This window comes from Sinohyriopsis cumingii, unplaced genomic scaffold, assembly GCF_028554795.1.
Source record: "Sinohyriopsis cumingii isolate HCF-2022 unplaced genomic scaffold, ASM2855479v2 utg000233l, whole genome shotgun sequence".
Classification (NCBI taxonomy): Eukaryota; Metazoa; Mollusca; class Bivalvia; order Unionida; family Unionidae; genus Sinohyriopsis; species Sinohyriopsis cumingii.
Genome location: NW_028315880.1, coordinates 961,491 through 985,899, shown reverse-complemented (window position 1 = coordinate 985,899; position 24,409 = coordinate 961,491). Strand labels below are relative to the sequence as shown.

Sequence of the window (24,409 nt, the reverse complement as noted above, 5' to 3'; positions counted from 1 at the left end):
ATGAACCAATCATATTGTAGAACTGTATTCCTATATACATGCGATACATTTCTTTCAGAATGGAACCGAGTGCCCGTTCTAAACTGAAAATTGCAAGGAACCTTTTAAATATTTTTTTAAAATAAAAAACATATTTTTTGCCAAAAAAACGTACACCTGTATTCAGGTCCAAAATACGGGACAAATACGGAAAAAACAGGACAGTTGGCAGCTATGCTATTCTAGTAGGGGTATTCAAACCACAAGTCAAATCCAGTGACTTAAACCAGTGTTCTTTTGACTGAGTTGGCTGTACCCAATGACAACATATTATATATAATATACTTAAATCATTTTAGAGATTTTTATCACTAAGTGATCTCAAAATGAGATTACTAAAATAATTACAATTCAATTTTATTACCATGTATTAAAACCACCCTAGATCTGCAACTACTAAAATAAAACTTGTAAAATTTAACTTGCCATAAATGATACTGTTATTTATGTACTTTAGAGTCTGATGATCAGTGCCACATAATTGGACCTAGTAAAACAATACTTACAAAGGCAAATTTACAAGAAACAGTCTGGAATCTTTATCAACTAGATATTTATCATCATTCCAGCACATTTTGAGGTGTAATCAACCAAAGAATATTATTTGTGGTACCTCTGTGCACAGAAGTGCCTAATATCATTATGGCCTATTTGCCAACCATTTATCATGAATTTTACTGCCACATATTTTTGTTCACATAAAATATATAAGATTATACATTTTCAAATATGCCACAAAATCTCAGTCCTTGATAAATATTTAATAGACTGGGTATTTTACTCCTTAGATTAAAACATAGTGCATTGTTTGGGTTTTTTTTTTGCTGTTATTCTTTAAACTTGCAAAACAAGACTGAGTCTTAACTGTCAAGGTGTTAATCATGCATCTGAGAATGTGTAAAAACAGTTCAATAACCATGACTAATTTAGGGTTCATTTGATTATATGGCTCTACTAGAGTGAGGGTACTCAGAGTAAGCAAACACATGTACTGCCAATGCAAATATTGATAGAACATATACGACTTGCACAGACTGAAATGATCAAATGCACCATCATAAAGCATGGATTGTGCTTGCACTATGAAGAATATGCTAACAACTATGGAAAATCTGCTTAAAATGTTGTGCATAATTTCAGCCCATAAAAAAATTATAAATGCATGTTATTTTTCATTTTGTTTGCATAAAATATGTAAATACATTGCTTTTTTATAGTTCTGAGAATACTTGTCCTACCTCATGTTTGATACTTTCAACTTGACTCTTAATGCTTGACAGATCCACGCTGTCAGCCGAGAGTGTGGCAACAGATGGTGATGATGTCAGTTCTCCACGTGAGATCAATGTACACATGTAGGCATCATGAGAGAATACGTCCAGGCAGATCAACTCCGAGAAAAGGTGTACCAGATTTGCAAAGGCCTGCCTGTTTTCGTCATTCGAGTTTTCATCTGAAATGATTTCCAAAATCATGGTCACTCATATAAAGCTCTCAATATTCCATGACCACCACCACCAAAAAAAAATGTATGTATCACCATAAATCCCATTAAATTTGTTGCAGTTTGATCCGCCATAGTTACACAATATACTTCACTTTTTTGTGCTTGGCTGACAATAATACAGGTGCTCATCAAGTGTTACATTCATGGAACCTCTATGTATGTTGTTTTTATGTAAGCTGAGTTAAACTAGGCTACTTATGACTTTGAAATCAAGGTGATGTTTAACTTCAACAAAACATAATAATAATCCTTAAGCTTATGAAAATATGTAACACGATAGGAAAAGCAGAACTTTATACTATGTGTGAACTAAATTTTAAGATTGAAAAACAGTCTGTATACATATTTATGGTTCATTGTGGTTCTGTGAGTTTCCATATGTCTCAGTTTACATATCTCAGGAAGTACCTGTAAATGTAGTTTCACATCAAAACATATTTGTGTACTCTCATTTTAAAATTCATCCACTATTATGACTTCCATAAAACACAACATCATGAGGAAGCATTGTCAGCAACTTAAATAAAACAGTGTTGTGTAAAAGATGGCTTCATTTAAAAATTCTCGACAATTATGACTTGCATAAAACATAATATCATGAGGAAGCATTGCCAGTAACTTAAAGATACCAGTGTTTTGCATTAGATGTCCTCATTTAAAAACCTGTCCACTAAAACAACTGACATAAAACACAATACCTTGAAAAGCATTTTATCAGTTACTTAAAAACAAGTATTCTCTGTAAAGTATCCTCATTTATAATACTGCCACTGTTTATGGCTTGCATAAAATACAATCTCATGAGGAAGCATTCAATCAGTTACCTAAAGATAACAAGTGCTCTGTAGAACCGCATAAAAGCATGTCTAGAGTCAAATGTGAATCTTGTACCCAATTAATGAGAACAACTAGGTTACTTTAGCATAGATGGGATCACTGGATATTAAAAGTAAAAAATTATTTCTGTTGTAAAATTTACTCAAACAAATTATTTATAAAACAGTATTATATTGAAATTGCAGTCAGTGTGAAGTTAACAATCACGTATACGTAATACTTTGTATATAATGCTTGAAGTAATATTAGAGGTCTTCATGTTCCAATTTTATTATGAATAAAAACATACAATAATCCTCTCAAATATTACAAATTATAATGCATACTAAAGAACATGATTCTGTATTTTTCAAATTTTAATAATGAATTTATAAATAACTCCTTAATATAATTTAAAGGAATTATTCAGAGAATGCCTTTAGAAACAATTTTGTTTATAATATTTGATTAACTATCAAGGGAGATAACCACATTAAAGTATAATAACTGTATCTGCATATTAACACTTTGAATTATGTCCCTTGAATGTCAAACCAAAGAAAAATCCACAATGTTACCATTGCTGGATGTGTGTTTGTGATGTGATTTGGATTTTTAAGGTAGCTTTAACAATTTTTCAGTTATATTGCTATGATGTCTGCAATGTGGCAGTTTAGTGATGTCTAGCACTGGGGCATCATGCCACCGACATGTAGCATGATGTCCCACCCCGTCACATTATCCTGACATAAGCCCGACCAGTCCTAACACTGACTTCTTAATGCTGAACGCCAAGCAAGGCAGCTGTTAGTACCAATTTTGTAAGTCTTAATACCATTAAGTCTTTGATATGACTCAGCCGGGGATTGAACCAACGACCTCCCGCATCTGAGGCAGACGCTCTAACCACTAGCCAACAGAGCGGTCCACATTGCTGGAAATGTAAAAGCATTTTGGGTTGTGCAAGAAGTACTGTGCTAATGGCTTTCAACTCTGTAATAAAATCATAAGGTATACATTTCTCATAGGTCAGACCACTGCATTGTTTTGTGCTATATGTGCATTACATTTCACAGAACTCCATTAGTGTTGGTCATTAGCCAGAGTAATTGTTTTATTTCTGGTACAAAAGATTCCCATAACTTATTTTGTTCCCCAATGCCTCTTGAATCCTTACCTAGAACAGGTGCCTTGGTGTCTAGATAATGCATTAATAAGTTCTGGAATGTAGGGACTGTTGGCGGTACCATAGCATCAGACCCCAGGGATTCTTTGTCATCCATCATGTCTGACTCCATATACTTCTGTAAATAAAGGAATAAGAAAACAGTAACTGCATATGATTAAACTAAATTCTATCCTATAACAAAAGTTACTAATTTTGTTTTAATAATTCAATGAACATTAAAACAGAAAAATTAAAAAATTGTAAATCGATATGATGTCAGGATATTCAAATGAAATTTCAGCTCTGAACGTAAATAAAATCCAGGTCCAATGTTCAACAAGATGAGTATTAACAGTGTTCTCCACTTGAAAATGTCCATTATGACTGGTTTAAATACAATGTAGCATACAAACCTCTTGTCTCAAGTCATGCTGGCGTTTCTCCAGAAGCTTGGCTACGACAATGGCTCTATGTGCACCATGTCTCTGAGTGCTGACCGCCCAGTCTATCAGCAGGTTTAGGATTGGTTCATCACTGACCAATGGCTGTAAATATAAATGGGCAAACCTTTCAGTGAATCAATTGATTTCATCATTCAAGCAAGCAACTGTCTTCCAAGACTGTTTAAATTTCACAAAAAAGCATAAATAAATGTAGCTTTGTTTTGATTACGAGTCTAAGAAAATGTCTGTCATAACAGTATAACCAACTCCAAGTAAAAGATAGGCTGCAGGACACGTTGTCAAAAGAATTTTTTGTCTAACAAGTATCGCTGAAATACTTTCTGTTAAAGATTGTAAAATATGTACAAAAAAATTAGCCAAATTTTTAAATTATATTTTGTCATTATTATGCCCTACCATGAATGTGTTAGAGGTATGTAGTGTTAACCTTGCCCATCAATAAGTCCTAATGTCCAGTTATGGTAGGTCAGTTTGTTTACACTGTAGTTAGGCATTCTTTTTCCAACACAGTGTCCACACTTTTCTAAAGATAAATTTCCAGGTCATTTCCAGGGATTTTGCAGGATGAAATTAATTTTTTTCAAGGTTCACATTTTTGACCATTACTGAATGGAATTAAAGAACATTTTAGATTATAGAACGTGCATTTTCTAAATCTACAAATGGTTATCTTCAAAGACTCTTGAAAAACATCTAAGCCAGAAAAGATGATCATGTACACAAACCACAAAATGTATCACACTAAACAAGTTTGATTATATTCCTATAAATTGGCATGTAAAGTCATTTCAATGTCCTTTAGTCACGTGATATCAACAACAAACTCCATTTTAATGTTGCTGTAGAAAAATTAAATTATATTATACAAAAGTCAGACACTTTCTGTAAAAAAAAAACAGCAATCTGGCCAGTCTGATTTATCAAGCGTAGAGCACAAGTCAACGTGGTAGTCACGTGATGCAACAATACTCCAGATGTTGTTCTCGGAATATATAAATATGGAAAATTTTGTGTTCCTTCATTTTGGCATTTTTATTACAACCACTATACAACTTTCTTTTATTATTTTAATTTTTTCTCTACAACATTTGAAAATGTTGGTTGTTAGATTTGTGTACTCATGTGACTAGCAATGCAAGTTCTGAGTACCAGGTCACATTTCATTAACGCCATAGCTTTAACTTGTCTTTCAGCAAATTAAAGACATGACGTTTTTAATACTCACAATTTCTGAGAAAATAAGTAATTTTCATATCCATTTCATGCACTTATCACTTGATCTATTAACATTTAAAGTTTGCTAGGCCATCCAGTGAGCGGCTACTCTCTGCCACCACGATGTTTGCCTCTTGTGAAGCTAGAGTGGTTTTCATACCTTCCACGTAAGGAAAGATACAGATATCCAGCTGACTTTGAAAATAAAAGTCTGCTGGACGAATCTAATCCACTCAGCATTTGGATTTACTCAGCATATATGTTTATTGCAAGCACCCAAATGATCCATACTGCACCCTCCAAATATCCTGGGTAGAACTCAATAAATTTAATTCACTTTCAGTTTAGTTATGACTCATTTATGTGATTGGTTCAGGCATCAAGTGGTGGCTGAAAATTCCAGGGTATTCTCTGACTTTCATCAATACTTGTGAAATTTCAGGACTTTTCACAGTCAGGAAAAAATTACCATTTCTCCCAATTTCTCAGTAGCACCCATTTTTCCCCCCATATCAGCGATGCTTTTTTACATACCTAAAATGTCTAGTTAGCTCAGTACTGAACACCATAAATGACACAAAAGAAAATAAGTGATGTAATAGTAAACAAAGCGATGAGCCAATGTTTGCTTATAGTTATAAAGCTATGAAGTTCACCAGAATTGACTTTTATGAGAAAATTAACTCAACCATTATAACCAATTTTGGTTTGTTGATGTAAAATTTGCAAGCATGCATCCATAGGGGAAATCTGATGTCAATTTCACAGTATTCAGAATAAGTAGCATCATTTAGGCACACAAAATTACAGGTCACATTAAACTAATTCTGTGTCACGCTAGGGTCCCACATTCGTGTGATCAGAAAGAAATGATGTAAGCCACAATGAAAATAAAAATATACAAGCCTAATAACATAAATTATATAAATTTAAAAAACACTCATTCTAAATTTTACCTGAAAAATGCTCAAAATAAAGCGAGTGCATTTACCTCATTTCCTTCCTTGTTCTGATTAATGGAAAATATTTTGTTGTAAAGGGACTCCAGGCAGTTGTTCACTTCTACCTTATTAAAATTATGCCGATCAAGTGTGTCCAGCACGTCAAGAACTTTACTAATTGTAAAACCTGGTAATAAAAATGACATCTGGCATATTATTATAGATTTAATAATAATAATAATAATAATACAAACAAAATCATTATTATTACACTGAAATGTTATTAAAATCATTATTGTTAAATGTTTCAGCTGTAAATCTAGCATAATTGTGCTAAAAAAAATGTGTAACCTACTAGAAGACCTTGAGGGTGTAAATAAATGCAGCACACGGATGTAATAACACACACACACATTTGTTTCTCATTCTTCATCAGCCAACATGCTAAGCCTGAGCAGTGCTGGGAAGAGTTAATGCCCTTTGATAAACTTCAGATAACTTATGTCAGATGGATGACATAAACACATATTGTGATTGTCCAATGCATAAACTAAATAAATAATTACAAAGCTCTCCTTTTTGTTCCTGCAGATTAACAAATTAGATTAGTATGTTAGCATAACTAAGCAAAAAAAAAAAATGTTATTTCAAGAAAAAATGAACGTAGTATAATTCTGCTGACCTAGACTCAAAGACTTTAAAACCATTTTTATACATTTTACTAGATAAGGACAATCATGTAGGATTAGACATTTTGATTACAAAACTTGAAACATAAGGACAGCATGACTCTACCTGTTGTGGATTGCTGACACTTGTCTGAAGACCATCTCAACTCTGCAGCTTTACTTCGGAGAATTATCTGATGTTCCAACACTCGTATCTGTACTCGAATCTGAATGAAATAAATTTGAATACCAGGGAATTTTTTATTACGTAAATAAGAAAAATGGAAAAAAAGACTAACAATTAAATGTTAGACCAAGTAAAGGATGATTTGGTTTTGTGGGGTTGAAATGCCATTTTTCAGCACATTATAGACAATACATGGCGGCCAGTATACTTTGGAGGAAGAAATCAGGAAGAAGCATCAATCACAGGAAGCTACTGACAAGCTTTTTCACAGAACCACTTTGGCTGAACCAAGACTCAAACTTGTGCAGACAAGTGTGAGAGATCAGTAAATTCAAATGCCTTAAACCATTCTGTCATGCGGGCCTCTAAGGTAGAATGGTAATGTAGTAAATAAAAGGAATGTAAAATCTACAAAGGAGTATAGACTAAAATCTGAAAATAGTGAAGATCATATTCACCTATATTTTTAACATGTACTTCAAAGTGAAATTTATAATGGTAAAACTGCTTTGAAATTTCTAAAATTACTGTTCAGCAGTCATTTCAAATTTAGCAGCTCAATATCTGGTGATTATACAAGACAATAAAATGGGGACAAGTAGAAACTTAGCAAGTTATGCAGATAGAAAGTTGTTTCAATTGGAACAGCCATTAATGACAAATTGCAATATATAAATTTTACACTTTAGACTTTTCTTTAAAATACAAATATGTGCTCAAGTTATAAAAAAAACACAAAGGCCAGCGTGTGCTAGTTTTCGTTACATACATGTTTTGCATTCAGATCTTACATCATTATTTTAATATCCTATGGCAAAGATCTTTATTATATATAATGATAATTATATCCAATGGCAACCGCAGATAGTGTGTATATGTCTATGATTTGGATTTTTAATGTAGCTTTAACAATTTGTCAGTCATATAACTATGATGTCTGCAGTGTGGCAGTTTATAGTGATCTCTAGCAATGAGGCATCATGCTGCAGACAGGGCAATATAACGAACTGACAGATTCCTATGTACCTGCTAATCTAGGCAGCTGAACTAATTCAACTGATGTTGGGCAAAATTCATTTCCATGTGAAAGCCACAACAGGACAAGAAACTTCTCCCTCCATAAGATTATTCCACAAGGGGTATCAAACAGGGGTACACAGTGGGATAATTCAACAAGAGAAAAATAGGAATGAAACAATAGATGAGAAAACAGACTAAAGCAAAACAGACAAAAAAGGTAGACACTGAGATAAATAAAAATTGATGGAAGGACCACAAGAATAAAGAGACAAAAAGGGAAGAAAAGAAAAAAATGTGTATGGAGACAGGGGGCCCAACAAGAGGCTGAATTCTAACATACCTGCTGATTCTGAGGATTCGGTGGCATAGGAAGGCTGGATGGAGCACATGGAAGAAGATCCAAGGGAGAGCCACAATAAGGCGAGGAACTCTTTCCCTCTCCAAGGTTATTCCATACAAGGGCAGAAGGACACATTAACGTGATGATCTGAAGTATTGCACTAAGGCTTAGTACTATCCCACGATGCTGTGGACAATTGTTGTATTCTGTAAAAACCGCAGCTAAGGGATTCTGTGGCAATAACTGATTGTTTCCACTGTTGTTAATTGCACTGTAAGAGAAAATAAAAATTGTGCCTAATGCATAACTGCTATAACATGTGTTGCAAGAAAAACAATTGACAACAAAGCCTCTACAGAGTTTCAAAAACACAATTTCCATTCACCTTAGCCACAAAAGAAGAAACAGCAACAACAACAAAAAACCCAGATATTTCTTAACATCACAATATGTGACCTTAACCTGTATAAACAGTAAAAAGTCATGCCTAATGCTCGTTGAAAATGTCAGAGCTATTTTATAAAACTTATTGTCATTGAGGTGACTAAACTGTAAATAGGTTTTTAAAAAACTTTTATCTGACCTATAGCATACAGGGTGATGCTGTGTTATGAATCCTTTTTTTGGAAGAACCAGTCATGTTAATCTGCATGGGTGAAGTACACAAAGTGGAACAACTCATTTGAAATTAAGTACTGAAGAAAAAGGTTATTATTCTTCATTGCCTTGAATGATAATATTTTAGCCAGCTTTATTAAAGACTGCTGGGCGGTTCATGATTAGTGGCAACAGTTCTTTGAAGCTGGACTTTACCACAGTTGGAATAGTGCAAAAGTCTGATTTATTTTTGAAGGCAAAGCATCAAAGAGTCAGTGAAGGATGAGCCATCGGTGAAGCAAGTGAAACCTAGCAGAAATACAATTCCTGGTTGAGGGAGTTTGACTTTATGAAGCAAAGCAGCAAGGGGAAGGATTTAATTCTTTAGACATACTGCAACCACCATAATAAACTTAGTCATTCTGTAGTGTACGATATGTCAACCAACCAGCCTAGTCATTCTGTAGTGTACGATATCTGTCTACCAACCAGCCTCAGAGCATGCTGAAATGCAGATCTAAATCCCAAATCAAACTAACATGTTTAAACATTCTAACTTGCGTGACCATTGACTGACCCTCCTTCACAGCAATGTAGATGCAAAAAGATCATTTAAAATTCTGAATAAATTTAAACAGTACCATCAACTATCTGTTCAGTGTGAAGGTTAACTCTAATGAGATCTGCCTCCCCTTCAAACAAAAACTTCTTGAGGATTTGGTTTTGTTTTAAATTTAATTGCCTGTGAGTTGTGTGTACATGTTTGTGTGGTGATGATATTTGACAATAATAAAGTACAGACTACCTAAGTTTTGAGAGCTGGGCTTTTATGACGAAAAATTGAAGGTCCCAAATGACTTAAAAGAAATATTCTTGCTCTGACCTGTTGAAAAACATTAGTAATTAAATCCATTACATTTTTTTAACAAAAAACAACAACATTATTTTGAGGTAAAAGAAAGCAAATATCCTGGTTCAAAAGAAAATCCTCATAAAAGTAAATGGTTGGTCCCTAAGGCTAGAAACTATTTTCAGTTTTAAAGTATATTAATTGCTACTGAGAAAGATATTTTATTTTTTCGTAAAATCAAGTTCAAAGTTCCAGTCATTATCTATAGGCTTATACAAGTAGATAAAAACTTATTCTCAATTGTGCAATATTTTTTGGGGGGAATGCTGGCATTGATCCTTCCCCTTTGGTACCTCAAAACACACATTATGAGTTTCACTCACCTCCCAATACTGCTAGTTATGCTGATATATAACATTGACTGCAATAGATATTGTACCACATAGCCTTTACTGTAATATCAATTATACCTGCCCATACCTCATGAGCTAATACATGCAAGAAATTCAATCATCTTTAGTTCCTTGCAGGCAGAACAGATAGCCCAATGCATCCAGGATAACATAATCTGAGTGGAAATATTACTTCCTTCTTCTAATGGTAAGAACAAGCAAGACCCCCCCACCTCTTCTGATAAGCTCTGTCCACTTCAGAGCCTTGACTTGGAATGCATGATAGCGATGGTATTAATACTCCAAAGAAGAAGTTTCATGATGGAGGACTAATTTCCCCATGAATGAGAGACAGTACTTGAAAATGAAAGTAGGGGCTATCATGAATGAAACCAAATCACAGTGGTGGCCCTGCAGACAATTTAAGTGGATCTGTCATGCATCTCAATGACTTTGCCTGCCATAGTTAAAGGTGCCAGGAATTGTTGCCTCTCATATATTTTCCCCCAAGAATGTGAATATTACTTTTCCTACTTCTGTGATGATTGTTTAAACATTTCAGAAGGCTTATTGTCCCCTTTCGTTTTCATTTGTTGGATGCCATTCTGGAACATATTATAAGCACAACAGCTTGATCACAATGGCATGATGCATGAAACATGGGTAGTTTAGAGCACGTGAAGTTAGTTTAGTTCCCTTACCAACTTCTCTGTATTTAATATGAAACTCTGAATCTGGCTCAAACACAGACAGCCTAGTATCCACATTGTACTGCAATGATTAAGTTTTCTTAATATTTGCTACTATTCTGGGAGTCTGTAATTTATCGGTCACTTCATTGAGTTTTGCTCAGATTATAAGGGTTGGAAGGTCTGTAGTTGATGTACTCATAATATCTTACGATCAGGTAATGTATATGAAGAAGCAAGGCAAGTCCGTTTCATCTTTTTTAATATCACTATTCTTTTATATGCATTATATCTCTTTGGGTTTTAAGAGGAAAATATAAAAACTTAATATAAAGTATTTGCAGAAAATTAAAATTGGCTCAGTATTGTCATGACAACATTCTGAAACGCGGATTCCTTTCTGCTTACTCACCCATTTGCAGTGTTGTTCAACATGGGTGACTGTGTGCGTGGTGAGCTACAGCCGGACTCATTTACAAGCTGAGACAGTTTCTTGCCACAAAAATGACCCAGACGTCTGGATAACTGGGCTGTCATTGTTATTTCATCCATGTACTGAAATAATGTGAACATATATAGTAAACTGATTTGTGAAAAATTCTAACAACTTAAGATCTAGTACTAATGATGGCTCAGTAGGATATAATACATACGGATGTACAAATGCATGACATACCTTTTTTTTTTTGTTGCATGTATATCCAAAATTTTCAGTCAGGTGTACATAATGGTAAATATTTAAAGCTAAAATGTGTTTCCAAAATAAAACAAATCCCAAAAATCCGTAACATTGCTTAGATCTTGATGCAACATATTCTGCTGGTTAGGGAAACCAGATAACCAAGCAAACAAATCCCCACCCATCTCTAGACAGGCAACCAACCTGCATGTGTTTGGATCTGAATCTCATCAGAGCATGAGTGTTACAAACCTAGTTGCAACTTCCCTATTCAATACCGCAAATGTCAACAGCTAGAAACCTCTTCTCATTCAAGTTATTTTGCAAAGATCAACCAATGCAGTGGATGAATCAAAATTTCAAAAGAAAACAAGAGATGTGTTCAGGGAATACAGATTCCCAACCACAATACCTGAAACTGAGCTAAAACCAAAACTTAGCAATGGTGCAAAAGACGAATGGATGGACAGGGTTAACACTATGCCCTACTGTGCTGGGCCACTTAATGCATTGTTGTGGTGGGGGATAAAATAAATTTTAAAAAAACACATCAGATGTAGGGCCTTAAACAAGCTCAAAAATATGTTGCATGTGGCAGATAAGTAAAGAAAAATGATTTAAAATTACTTGTTTAATCTTCAATTTCAAAAGAAAACAAGAAATGTGTTCAGGGAATACAGATTCCCAACCACAATACTTGAAACTGAGCTAAAAGCAAAACTTAGCAATGGTGCAAGAGACGAATGGATGGACAGGGTTAACACTTCATGCCCTACTGTGCTGAGCCACTTAATGCATTGTTGTGGAGTGGGAAAAAATAAATTTAAAAATACACACCAGATGTAGGGCCTATACAAGCTCAAAAATATGTTGCATGTGGCAGATAAGTAAAGAAAACAGATTTAAAATTAATTGTTTAATCTTTAATTTCAAAATTTAAAGTTGATAAAATAAAAAAGACAAAAAAATCTCTCAAAACCAAAAGTTTGTGATGCCTGAGGTAATGAATTCTTAGGTCCTTATAGTTTTAATATGTGATACATACCTGAAGCACTTGAGACAGGAGTAATTTTAGAACTGTATCATCTGTCTGCTTCATTTTTTCCATTGTTTCAATAAACCAGGACAGGAATTCATGTCTGTCAAGCAGTCCTTCCTTGTAACAGGAAACAAAAATAAATGTGTTACAACTGGTAAAGTTTTATTTATCTCAACTTCTATATTACACAATAATGATAATTCAAAGAATATTTCGATTTACATCTTTTATTTTGTCAAATAAAGGGACAATAATGAAAGACTAGAAATACCCTGTAATGTAAGCAGGGGGGCCCAAGGGTAAATGATTTTCAGCAATTTCAGACCCTAAGAAAATGCCTTTTCTTACAGTATTTGCATTCCACTACAGTAGTTTGTATCTATTACTGATTTAAAAAAAAGAAAAGAATAAAGAATATAAAACATAAAGACAAAAAAAGCTTTGTCATTCCATTCATCAATTTGTATTTTCTAACCTGACTGTAAGAGGGGATCTCTAATAATGTGATCTTGTTAGTGTGGATGACACGGCAACTGCCACCGGCCTGCTAAATTTGTTCTTTTTATGATAAGTTAAACCACAAAGAGAAAGGATAAATAAAGTCAAATGTGCATGCCAGCCAATATGCTCCATCTTGTCTCAGATCTGTGTGTGTAATTTGGATTTTTAACGTAGCTTTAACAATTTTCAGCCATATCACTACTATGTCTGCAGTGCAGCAGTTAATAGTGATGTCTAGGCATTATGCCCTCTCCCGTCACATTATCCTGAAACCAGGCCGATCAGCCCTAACACTAATGTCTTAATGCTGAGTACCAAGTGAGGCAGCTGTTATAACCATTTTTATAAGTCTCTGATATGAATTGGCCAGTGGTCGAATAATAACAACAATACTTGAAAATACTTTTAATAATTATTGATGCATAAACTTACATCATACATGTGCCTGGCAAGTCGAGAACAGTAGTGCCACTGCTTAAGGGCGAGGTCAAGGTCAACTTGAGATGGAGGCTGTGTTGCCGTCAGGAAACTTGTGACAGGGCCACTGGTTGAACCATGGTAGTGATCCTGCACCTTCTGTAGTTGCTCACGCATGAATTTTGTCAAAGCAATTGTCCAATCTATAGCAATATAAAAGACGACATTAAGTAGGAAAATGTTTACACACTGATATAACAAATTCTGAAAATCTATTTTACACATTAAAAACCTATATCAACATTGATTTTAAAATGAACTGTTGAATCTGGACATGAACTGTATAAATATGTGAAGGCTGTATGTACTTAGTTTTGCGATAAAGCAATAACAACATTTATCTTAATGCAATTATTTGTTTTAAAAAAAGTAATATTACATGGAAACCAATGGAGCAGGCAAACATTTCACCCTCTGAACACAACCTATGATGTTTTGCTCCTAAATGTATTCTGTGATATGTTTTACTCATAAATGTATCCTGTGATATGTTTCACTCCTGAATGTATCCTGTGATATGTTTTATCCTTGAAGGAATCATGTGATATGTGTTACCATTGAAGACATCCTGTGATATCTTTCACACAAGATCTTTGACCATTTCAGTGTGGAGCATTCACCCATATATACTGCACCCATATACCACTACAACCTGTACATACATACACACACACCCATATCCACAACATTAAATTGGATATTACTGACAATTTAAAGAAAGTGAAACATAAATGCTGAATCAGAACAAGGCAAGCATGTGATTCATTTTCCCAATGACCTGAAGAGAAGCTGATTACTCGAAACATCAGCACATTTTATGCATCAAACTCAGGGTTTTCCTTATGAAAAAATAATGACAAACTATTGCTACCAAATTCTGGATGGCTTGTGTGTGCCTATATTTCATATACTCTAATTAACCAGAGTTTACAGTATGTCTCCATAAGTTTATGTATAAATATATAGCTCTCCCCATTTATTACGTCCCTTGCAATAAAAATATTCTGGATACAACATGGCTAGGCTGTAAAGTTAGTTTCTAGGTAAAAATGTGGGAATATATTAATATTTTAAATGAAAAAGAATTATCTAAGTATAGGAAAATACAAGATTTTTCTAATGTGTATAAATCAGTTACAAAATATAAAGTCATATCAAGAATGACAAATACTCTGGATTCAAATGAAAACATAGGATAACTTTTCATAGTACTACATTGCAGAAAAGCCCCAACAAAAACAAATTTATAAGAGAATAGATGGCTGCCCCATCCCATCATTGCCATCCAAACAATAGACATTTCAAAAGCATCAACATGCCACAAAAAGCAAAGTTATACAAGCATACAAAAGAATCAATACGACATACAGAGATCAGCTATATGTTTAAATATGAATTTAAAAGGGTAAAATTTATTAAAATAAATTTTCCATTTAAAATTTTACATTTTGAAAATTGCAAAAAATGGGATTTTATAGGAATTATTTTTAAAAAATAGGAAAAATATAGGAAACCTTAAATTTAGATTTTCTTTTAGGAACTTAACAGCCTGTACATCAGTGTTACAGATCCTGTTAACAATGGGGTAGAGATAAACATACCCTCCCTGTGCATCAGTTTAAAATATTTCAACACAAAATCCTAATGTTAGCTATAATACTGTTGTTGCAAAATTATCGAAAGTGATATCCCATGACTTACTAACTTCTAATTAAAGGTAACATGTCATTCAATTTGTTTGTGTGCATGCATAGCTACCACTTTGTTAAATCTGCTTCCTATTTAACTTCTAACTTCCAAGAATTTAAGTCTGACTTAAGGCATTAATTGGTATTAGCAAAACTTAAACAAGTTTGAAATTTAAGAAAAACAAAACAAAAAGGACAATTATTATTTCACAGCAAACATGTATATACTACAAAAACAATAGTATTACAATTAAAAGAAATCAACACGGACTTGTTTTAGAATATAATTATTTAGTATACACACCAACAGACTGGTCTACTGTCTGTCTTTTTTTAGTCTTGTTTTCCTGCATGGCTGTGTTGTGTGCTGCAGTCATTTTGATGAACCATGCTGCTTTCAAGATGGGCACACTGAATTCACACAATGTTGTGAATATTTCCTCCTTTTTGTTGAAAGATGGTACCTAAAAATAATAAACCACCAAATATACGCAATTCAACCCTTCACAGAAAATGTTTCTAAGTAAAAAATTCTGTGTAGTGAAGGCAGGATTATAAACTGTTAAAGAAAATCTATACGAGCTGAAAACTGGAAATCTTGTATGCAGTAAAATTCAACCCATCCTAATGGCAAATTTATACATGTCCACTATCAAACTCTCCAAAAATACTCCACTGTACATGCAACAGAACTTAAATAAATGCATCATATATCTACAAAATTCCAAACTTTATTTTGTTACCAAATTTATATATTGGGAACGTTTATAAACCAACTGCAATGAACACTGAATTTGTAAAACATTTGAATTTCCATGTGGACACTGTCCACCATATTTGAATTTTCTAACAGCTGATAACGATGTTAACTTTTCCACAACCAATGCTCTTAAACTAAATTTATTATTAATTTCGTACAAATTGGTGTGCCAGAAGAACATGCTAAGATGACTTTTTAAATAGTTTTTATCGTATTAAATGCTTGTTGTATGGTTTAAACAGTATACAGTCGCAAAATGAACATGCAAAACATAGATTTTTGTCTACTATAAATGGGCTCAAGTTGTCGATGATGTAAATATCTGAAATGACAAACTGTCATCGGTTTTAATATATGTTCAACCTTATATTCATTATGTTATCACATTTGTTTAGATTTTGTAATGGGAAATTATCTGATGAAATAATGATAAAAAATCACATCACTATCAGACAAAATGCAAAGTTTCAATGTGATTTTTTGTTTTTACTTTGACGAGCGTAGCAAAGTAACTACATGCACACTTAAAGTCACAATCCATTGATAACATTTGATAGGGTCAATAATGTTTTCAAAATACAAAACAAAAAAATACAAAGTCTGAAAGTGATAAATTATTTTGCAGGTACATGTATATGATATTGAAACGTTAGTTCTCAGTGTAAGATGGCAGCATTCCCTGGTCCATTCGGCAAGGAGCTAAATATAACATCACAGGATTTAGAAGATGCAGCCAACTTGAATCCTATTCATAAATTTGGTCATTGTTTCAATGACAATTAGGAATAACAATTGCATTTTTGTTTGTTTTCAAAGTTGTTTTACATACATATGAACTATTGCTAATGTGATATATTTTGTATTAACTTAAATGTCATAAAAGTTGTGAAGTGTTTATATGCTTTTCATTTATAAATGAAAATACTAAAGTCTGACAACATATTTAATGAGAGCAATGAAATCAGCAGGAAAAATGCAATCAGAATATCAAATTTCATAATAATATCTCAACAAAAAAAGAAAAGTTAAAATATTTTTTTATGGAAAGAACATTTTACTTCGGCTCAATGACTGCCACATAATCTGAATACATTTATATAGGACACAAATTCTAGAAATTTGTAGAGAGTTTGGAACTTTAAATGTTGCTTAACTTTATTTCTAATAAAGATATTTTAAAAAATTAAACATTTTTGGAATGTTGTTAAATAGATCTATATGAAGAAATCAAGTGCTTGCAGTTATTTCAATATCAGAAAAGTAAGTAGTTTTATGAAGTACAAGTAGTAAATAAAATTTTGTAAAGCCGTATTTGATTGTGGGCAGACACCAGTTCAATAAATATCAACAGCCTTCAAGCTAAGACTCTTTTATCATTTTTGTTCCAATTCTGATAAGCAGCGTTTTAGTAATTAAACTGTTAGGCACAACGATTTGTGGTCCAAAAGTTTGTCACAAGGTTTCATAGAACTCAACATTATCACATATTCTGGTTATATACCATTCATTTCCACAACAATTTTACCATATAAAAAAAACATCAGACAGAGTCAACACTGAGTTCATGAATAAATACAAAAGCATGTTGATAATGTGAATCAACTTAATGTACAATAATGCAGTAACAGTTCAATTTCTAAAGCACCAAGCCAGATTACTCTTATTCATTGTCTAGCATATAAACTGAGTAACTCTTTAGATTATTTAAACAGCCATTTTATTAATTCTTCAAGAATTACAGCAATTCTGGTCTAGATACTATGTTTGGTTTGGGCTTTGTGACCTTAGTGCCATTTTTCAACACATGATCAGCAACAAATGGCAGCCAGTATATTTGGTGCAGAAAGAAAACAGGAAAACAATGGGGAAAACCACCGACCTAAGCAAAGGGCAAACTCTGTCACATCAGCCCAAACCTTGATTAGATTTCAGGCGGACAGAGGTGACATGACAGTGATCTGCACAGGAGTGTGCCTTAGACCACTAAGCCACCCGAGGCCCTCTATGATTTGGTACTGAGTTTTATTACATTTCGGTAACCAAGACAGATCACTCAGCCACCTGGGGCTCTCTGTGATTTGGTACAGAGCTTTAGTGCATCTTGGTAATCAGAAAATAAACAAGGCAGAATGTTCTGAGCTTTGTGATAGCTGCCAATACCAGAGTACAAAAATACTAACTGCTTATGACAAAAATACTGGCTGCTTTTGACAAAAAAGTTGATTTTCAGGAACAAATATTGATTTTTAAACCTTTAATGCATATATAACTATTTGCAACATCAACAACCATTAGTAAAGTTGGACAATAACTTAATTATTTAATGTAAGACATGCATTTGTTGTACTATTGTTACTTCTGAACAGTCACCAGTTTGGAATATGCAAGAATGAAACACACTCACACTCAGTCACATGCAGTTTATAGAAGGTCAAAATATGGGAAAAATGAGACACTTGGCAGTTATGCTTTGTCTTAATTCAACTTTGTTGTGGATATCAGTTTACCGTTCATTTCATTTTTTAAAAATCTCTGCCAAAATTGTGTATTCTATTACTGCCTCCTCTTGAAGGAACTGCTCTCTACATTTTTGTCTGATCGGATATAGTGCTCTATTTCATCAGAAAACACAGTTAATGGTCAATTCAAAAGGAAGAAGACAATCATAGATTTAGTACATCATGACATCATAGATTACAGGTACAATGACTTTTGCTAGAACAATATCCCAAAGTCAAGGGGAACTGTTGTCATATGTGAAGATAAATCCCCAAATTTAGTCAATTGGAACTCGAAAATTTATCACAAATAAAAAGCAGAGAAACCTTTTGGTAAAATTGATGCTTCAGAAATTAAAAAGCATCTGAAAATGTAAAACTTTAACCCTCAAATAAATCATTTTAATGTTATATACTATAAATTACTTTAACAGCGATAAAGTACTGATTTCCTTTATGAGGAACCCACTCCACCTCTGAGATGCTATATCTTGCATGGATTTCCACAGAAACATTGATAAATCCCCAAGCATACTTGGTGGATGAAAGTTAATAACTTTTACATAGCATATAGCTAACTGATATTCACCTTACAACTATCTGGAAGTTCTGATTCTTTTATAAAGTATCAAAATTTAACTTGCCTCGATATTGTAACCAACTTTGAATTTTTTTTAAAAACTGAAATTATTTTCTTCACATGCATATATATAAAGATCAAAGTGAAAATATAAGAAACAATTAAAGTGATGATAAATTTATTAAGTTAGAGATCTGTTTGGAAACTTACTCGCCGACTAAGAACAGAAAGTGTCTTATTTCCAGCCAGATCTTTAAACCAAGCCTCCATCTGACTACGTCGCTGAGTTGTAACAGGCCAAAAGTTGTCTTTCATTAGTGGCTGCTTCTTCTTGCTACTATCTTGGAGTGTGTTAAGCTCCATCTTTTTGCTGATAACTGTGCTAAAGAACGTCCCAAACTGAAGAAAAAGAAAGAAAAAAAACAAGAACAAAATTTACTGTGCATCAATCATGGGGTTCCATCGAAAGCTCATAAATGTTCACTACTTTACTTCCAACAGAAGTGCTGATGCAGCATAATCTACAGACCCTGAGTTCATAAAAAGTTGACAATGGAACATCCTACAGAAGTATTTATGCAGCATAATCTAGACCCTGAGTTCATAAAAAGTCGACAATGGAATATCATACAGAAGTACTTATGCAGCATTATCGACAGACCCTTAGTTCATAAAAAGTTGACAATGGAACATCCAACAGAAGTATTTATGCGGCAAATCTACAGACCCTGAGTTCATAAAAGTTGACAATGGAACATCATTCAAAGTATTTATGCAGCGTAATCTACAGACCCTTAGTTTATAAAAAGTTGACAATGGAACATCATACAGAAGTATTTATGCAGCGTAATCTACAGACCCTTAGTTCATAAAAAGTTGACAATGGAACATCATACAAAGTATTTATGCAGCGTAATCTACAGACCCTGAGTTCATAAAAGTTGACAATGGAACATCATACAAAGTATTTATGCAGCATAATCTAGACCCTGAGTTCATAAAAGTTGACAATGGAACATCATACAAAGTATTTATGCAGCGTAATCTACAGACCCTGAGTTCATAAAAGTTGACAATGGAATATCATACAAAGTATTTATGCAGCGTAATCTACAGACCCTGAGTTCATAAAAGTTGACAATGGAACATCATACAAAGTATTTATGCAGCGTAATCTACAGACCCTGAGTTCATAAAAGTTGACAATGGAATATCATACAAAGTATTTATGCAGCGTAATCTACAGACCCTGAGTTCATAAAAGTTGACAATGGAACATCATACAAAGTATTTATGCAGCGTAATCTACAGACCCTGAGTTCATAAAAGTTGACAATGGAACATCATACAAAGTATTTATGCAGCATAATCTAGACCCTGAGTTCATAAAAGTTGACAATGGAACATCATACAAAGTATTTATGCAGCGTAATCTACAGACCCTGAGTTCATAAAAGTTGACAATGGAATATCATACAAAGTATTTATGCAGCGTAATCTACAGACCCTGAGTTCATAAAAGTTGACAATGGAACATCATACAAAGTATTTATGCAGCGTAATCTACAGACCCTGAGTTCATAAAAGTTGACAATGGAATATCATACAAAGTATTTATGCAGCGTAATCTACAGACCCTGAGTTCATAAAAGTTGACAATGGAACATCATACAAAGTATTTATGCAGCGTAATCTACAGACCCTGAGTTCATAAAAGTTGACAATGGAACATCATACAGAAGTATTTATGCAGCGTAATCTACAGACCCTGAGTTCATAAAAGTTGACAATGGAACATCATACAGAAGTATTTATGCAGCGTAATCTACAGACCCTTAGTTCATAAAAGTTGACAATGGAACATCATACAAAGTATTTATGCAGCGTAATCTACAGACCCTGAGTTCATAAAAGTTGACAATGGAACATCATACAGAAGTATTTATGCAGCGTAATCTACAGACCCTTAGTTCATAAAAGTTGACAATGGAACATCATACAAAGTATTTATGCAGCGTAATCTACAGACCCTTAGTTCATAAAAGTTGACAATGGAACATCATACAAAGTATTTATGCAGCATAATCTACAGACCCTGAGTTCATAAAAGTTGACAATGGAACATCCTACAGAAGTATTTATGCAGCATAATCTAGACCCTGAGTTCATAAAAAGTTCACTACTTCTCTTCCAGCAGCAATGCTGACAAGCATACTAAAAAAAATAAATTGTATAACTTAAACTGTTGCCTCAATTACCTTTTCTTGACTGATATTTGCATTCTTGGCTGACCCGTACTGAAAAGAGAAGAATAAAATTACATGCATCTTGCTTAAAAAATAAATAAAAAACATGACTCCAAGAGGATTTTTGAAACTGTAATATTACTATATACTGCAAAGTGTAACATATTCCCAAAATCTGGAGTCTATCAATATAACAACTTTAGTCAAAATACTGGTAAATTTTTCGAAAACGCTGCATTTTTATTTAAATTTTTGCACATCTGAAATTTGTCATCCTCTGGGACCCAAGGGATGGAAGCCAAAATTTGTAATTACTGTTGCACACAGTTATCAAGTTTGATGAATTCTAATACAGCAGTGTATGAGAAGACTGTTACAGACAATATTTGTAAAATCTAAGCATGAAGATAAATTATTATTTTGGATTACTAATTTCTTTATATTGTCCACAGTGTCAAATCTAAACTCAAGAACCATTATTTGTCCATGTCAAAAATGTTATTTATTCAGTCCAAAAGTTTGATTTTAGCCAATTTTATGTCAGTAATAAAAGCAGTGTGTAAATAGAACTGCTTACTACATTATTTGCTGTCAGTAATAAAAGCAGCGTGTAAATAGAACTGCTTGCTACATGTATTTGCTGTCAGTAATAAAAGCAGTGTGTAAATAGAACTGCTTACTATATGTATTATTTGCTGTCAGTAATAAAAGCAGTGCATAAATAGAACTGCTTACTACATGTATTATTTGATGTCAGTAATAAAAGTAGTGTGTAAATAGAACTGCTTACTACATCTATTACACAAGAAAAAAACATCATACTAAGTATGACAAACGCTTATCTCCAGATTTTCTGTGCTTTATATTAACAAATGTAGCAATTTTAGAATGTTAACAGATAAGGGCATAGCAAATAAGATGTTTTCGACTTTCAAAAACCTTTTTTGTTCACAGGTAACATCCACGGATCAATCGTTTTATACATACCTCATCATTAAAATGGGGGATATTACTAAATCCAAGCTTGACACTCGTTGAAGTGAGCTCATCCTGAAATTAGACGACACAAAAATTGTATGGGCATACTGTAGCATTATGCTGAAAAGGCATGCCTGAACCATATGAGCATGTATTGCAAACATCAAATGTATAGTATGATAGACTATACTTTTAATTTTGAGTGCAAACATTATTTTGCCACCAGAGTCATCAGTATATAAGTTTTTTGGGTGAGCTTCACATTTATATTATCAGTTTCTACAAAGCAATGATCACGTGAATCACGTCATATGCAAATTGTCAATCAGCTGCCAAGTGATTGTAAAATAATTAGGTGAAGTCATATAGGCCAGATCTAAAGTCTATAGGGGGGTTAAGACACATGTTAATTGTTTGTCATTGCTCTAGCATCATTTTGATCAAAAGAATAATTACACATTTTTTGACACCTCTTTTCTATAAGTATCATTCTGGATACATCATGCAATGAGACTCTAAATCCTTCAGTCTTTGAAACACTTACATTTTACCATCAGCCACATTTAGAAAAAGGGTTCCAAGACTGCTGGATTTGTTATTGTGGTCTAAGAAGTAAGAACTACCATGTAATTAAAATAAATTGGCATAAAATCTGCAGTTTTTAAATGTCATATGCAGATATACTTTGTTTCCACGTGATTATGAAATGTGTGCATTTCCAATGGCAACTTTACATATTTCCTTTTGGTGCTAAGCACAATACTGTCTAATTATGGAATAGATGCCTGAAGCAATTTCTGATGGGGAGTCGGGTGGAATTAAATAAGAAAGGATGGAGGATGACTTCTTCCAGTTCAAGATGGTATTTTAATGAATTGGGATAAATCTGGTATTGTGTGGGATGTACCCCATCTCATTTTCAGCCTTTGCTGTATATATTAAGTGTTGTTGGTTTCAACTATGTCATCGACTTGAGAGCGAGGTTTCTTGTTGCATCATCATCACATCATCATAAAAGACCATGGGCCATTCTGATGACATATATACTGCTGACGTATCAATACTTGCATAATGTTGAGTTATTTCAAGGAAAAATGTCTTGCTATTGGGACTCCTATTTTCAAAGCTGTGACTTTTTTTCAAGGATTGACTTCTGGATAGATTCTGATACACACAAAGTGTAAAGCGGCAAAGAACAACTAATTATTTATGACCTTTAAAGATTAAAAGTAAATTTTTATATGCATTGTTTATATCAACTCTCTACCATTAGCAGGGGTCAAGGTACTCTTGAATTTTAGGGAGAAGTTACTTTTACTTTTGAACATAACAGGAAGAAGTGGAAGAAAAGCAAGAAATACAATAATATTATGAGAAAGTGTGTGTGTGTGTGTGTATCTGCACATGTGTTTGTTCTCTTATTTAAATTGTGCCATCTATTTTCCAGTATGCATGTTTGCATTTATCATTGGATTTTAGAAATACTTCAGAAAATTTTCTGAGTTGTATGTATATTATAAACACGTTTGGTATAGGGTTAAAAATTATCATATTGATATGTAGTGTATTATGGCCATATGACTTTAGAAATGAAGAACAGAAGCTATACATTGTAATAAATTTTAACAGATTAACTAGATTACAGTACTGTTATTTCAAGAAGTTCTTATGTCACATGTTTAGGCTCGAAAAAACAGTAACACAAGAAAAAGTGAAAACAACAAGCTTTGAAAAAATACAATAGTTTATTTCCCTGTACAAATTATGTAAAAATAAAAAATATGAACTTACGGCTTTAAAGAATCAAATCCAAAATGATCCTAGAATTATCCAAGAATAAATTTTTTGAAGTCCCAATAACAAAATGTTCTAATGATCTGAAGTTCTAATCCATATGAAGAATCTATGATGGAAGACGATGACATATGCTGGAATCTGTTGTGTTGAAGTCTACAGTTCCTTGTAGAAACAAGAATTATCACTCCGGTTTCTGATAGCTAAATAATTTTTTTATATAAAAAAACTGTCCGTGTTCCACAATATTACATGAGAGCACATATTTTCCAGAAG

At 33.4% G+C, this 24,409-nt stretch overlaps 1 protein-coding gene across 3 annotated transcripts in view; it reads right to left on the bottom strand.

The window, feature by feature from the left end:
- Nucleotides 1-24,409, bottom strand: part of LOC149774406 (mediator of RNA polymerase II transcription subunit 12-like protein) — a 93,386-nt gene that overhangs the window by 65,283 nt on the left and 3,694 nt on the right. For all 3 annotated transcript variants that reach the window (XM_089945337.1, XM_089945339.1, XM_089945338.1), the window contains exons 2-14: nt 22,349-22,411; nt 21,374-21,412; nt 19,326-19,514; nt 15,582-15,741; nt 13,545-13,732; nt 12,618-12,728; nt 11,306-11,448; nt 8,366-8,636; nt 6,946-7,045; nt 6,201-6,337; nt 3,944-4,075; nt 3,540-3,666; nt 1,278-1,492 (exon numbers count right to left, since the gene is read on the bottom strand). In XM_089945337.1, the coding sequence (XP_089801463.1) occupies nt 1,278-1,492; nt 3,540-3,666; nt 3,944-4,075; nt 6,201-6,337; nt 6,946-7,045; nt 8,366-8,636; nt 11,306-11,448; nt 12,618-12,728; nt 13,545-13,732; nt 15,582-15,741; nt 19,326-19,514; nt 21,374-21,412; nt 22,349-22,411 (1,875 nt within the window). The remainder of the gene's footprint in view (nt 1-1,277; nt 1,493-3,539; nt 3,667-3,943; nt 4,076-6,200; nt 6,338-6,945; nt 7,046-8,365; nt 8,637-11,305; nt 11,449-12,617; nt 12,729-13,544; nt 13,733-15,581; nt 15,742-19,325; nt 19,515-21,373; nt 21,413-22,348; nt 22,412-24,409) is intronic.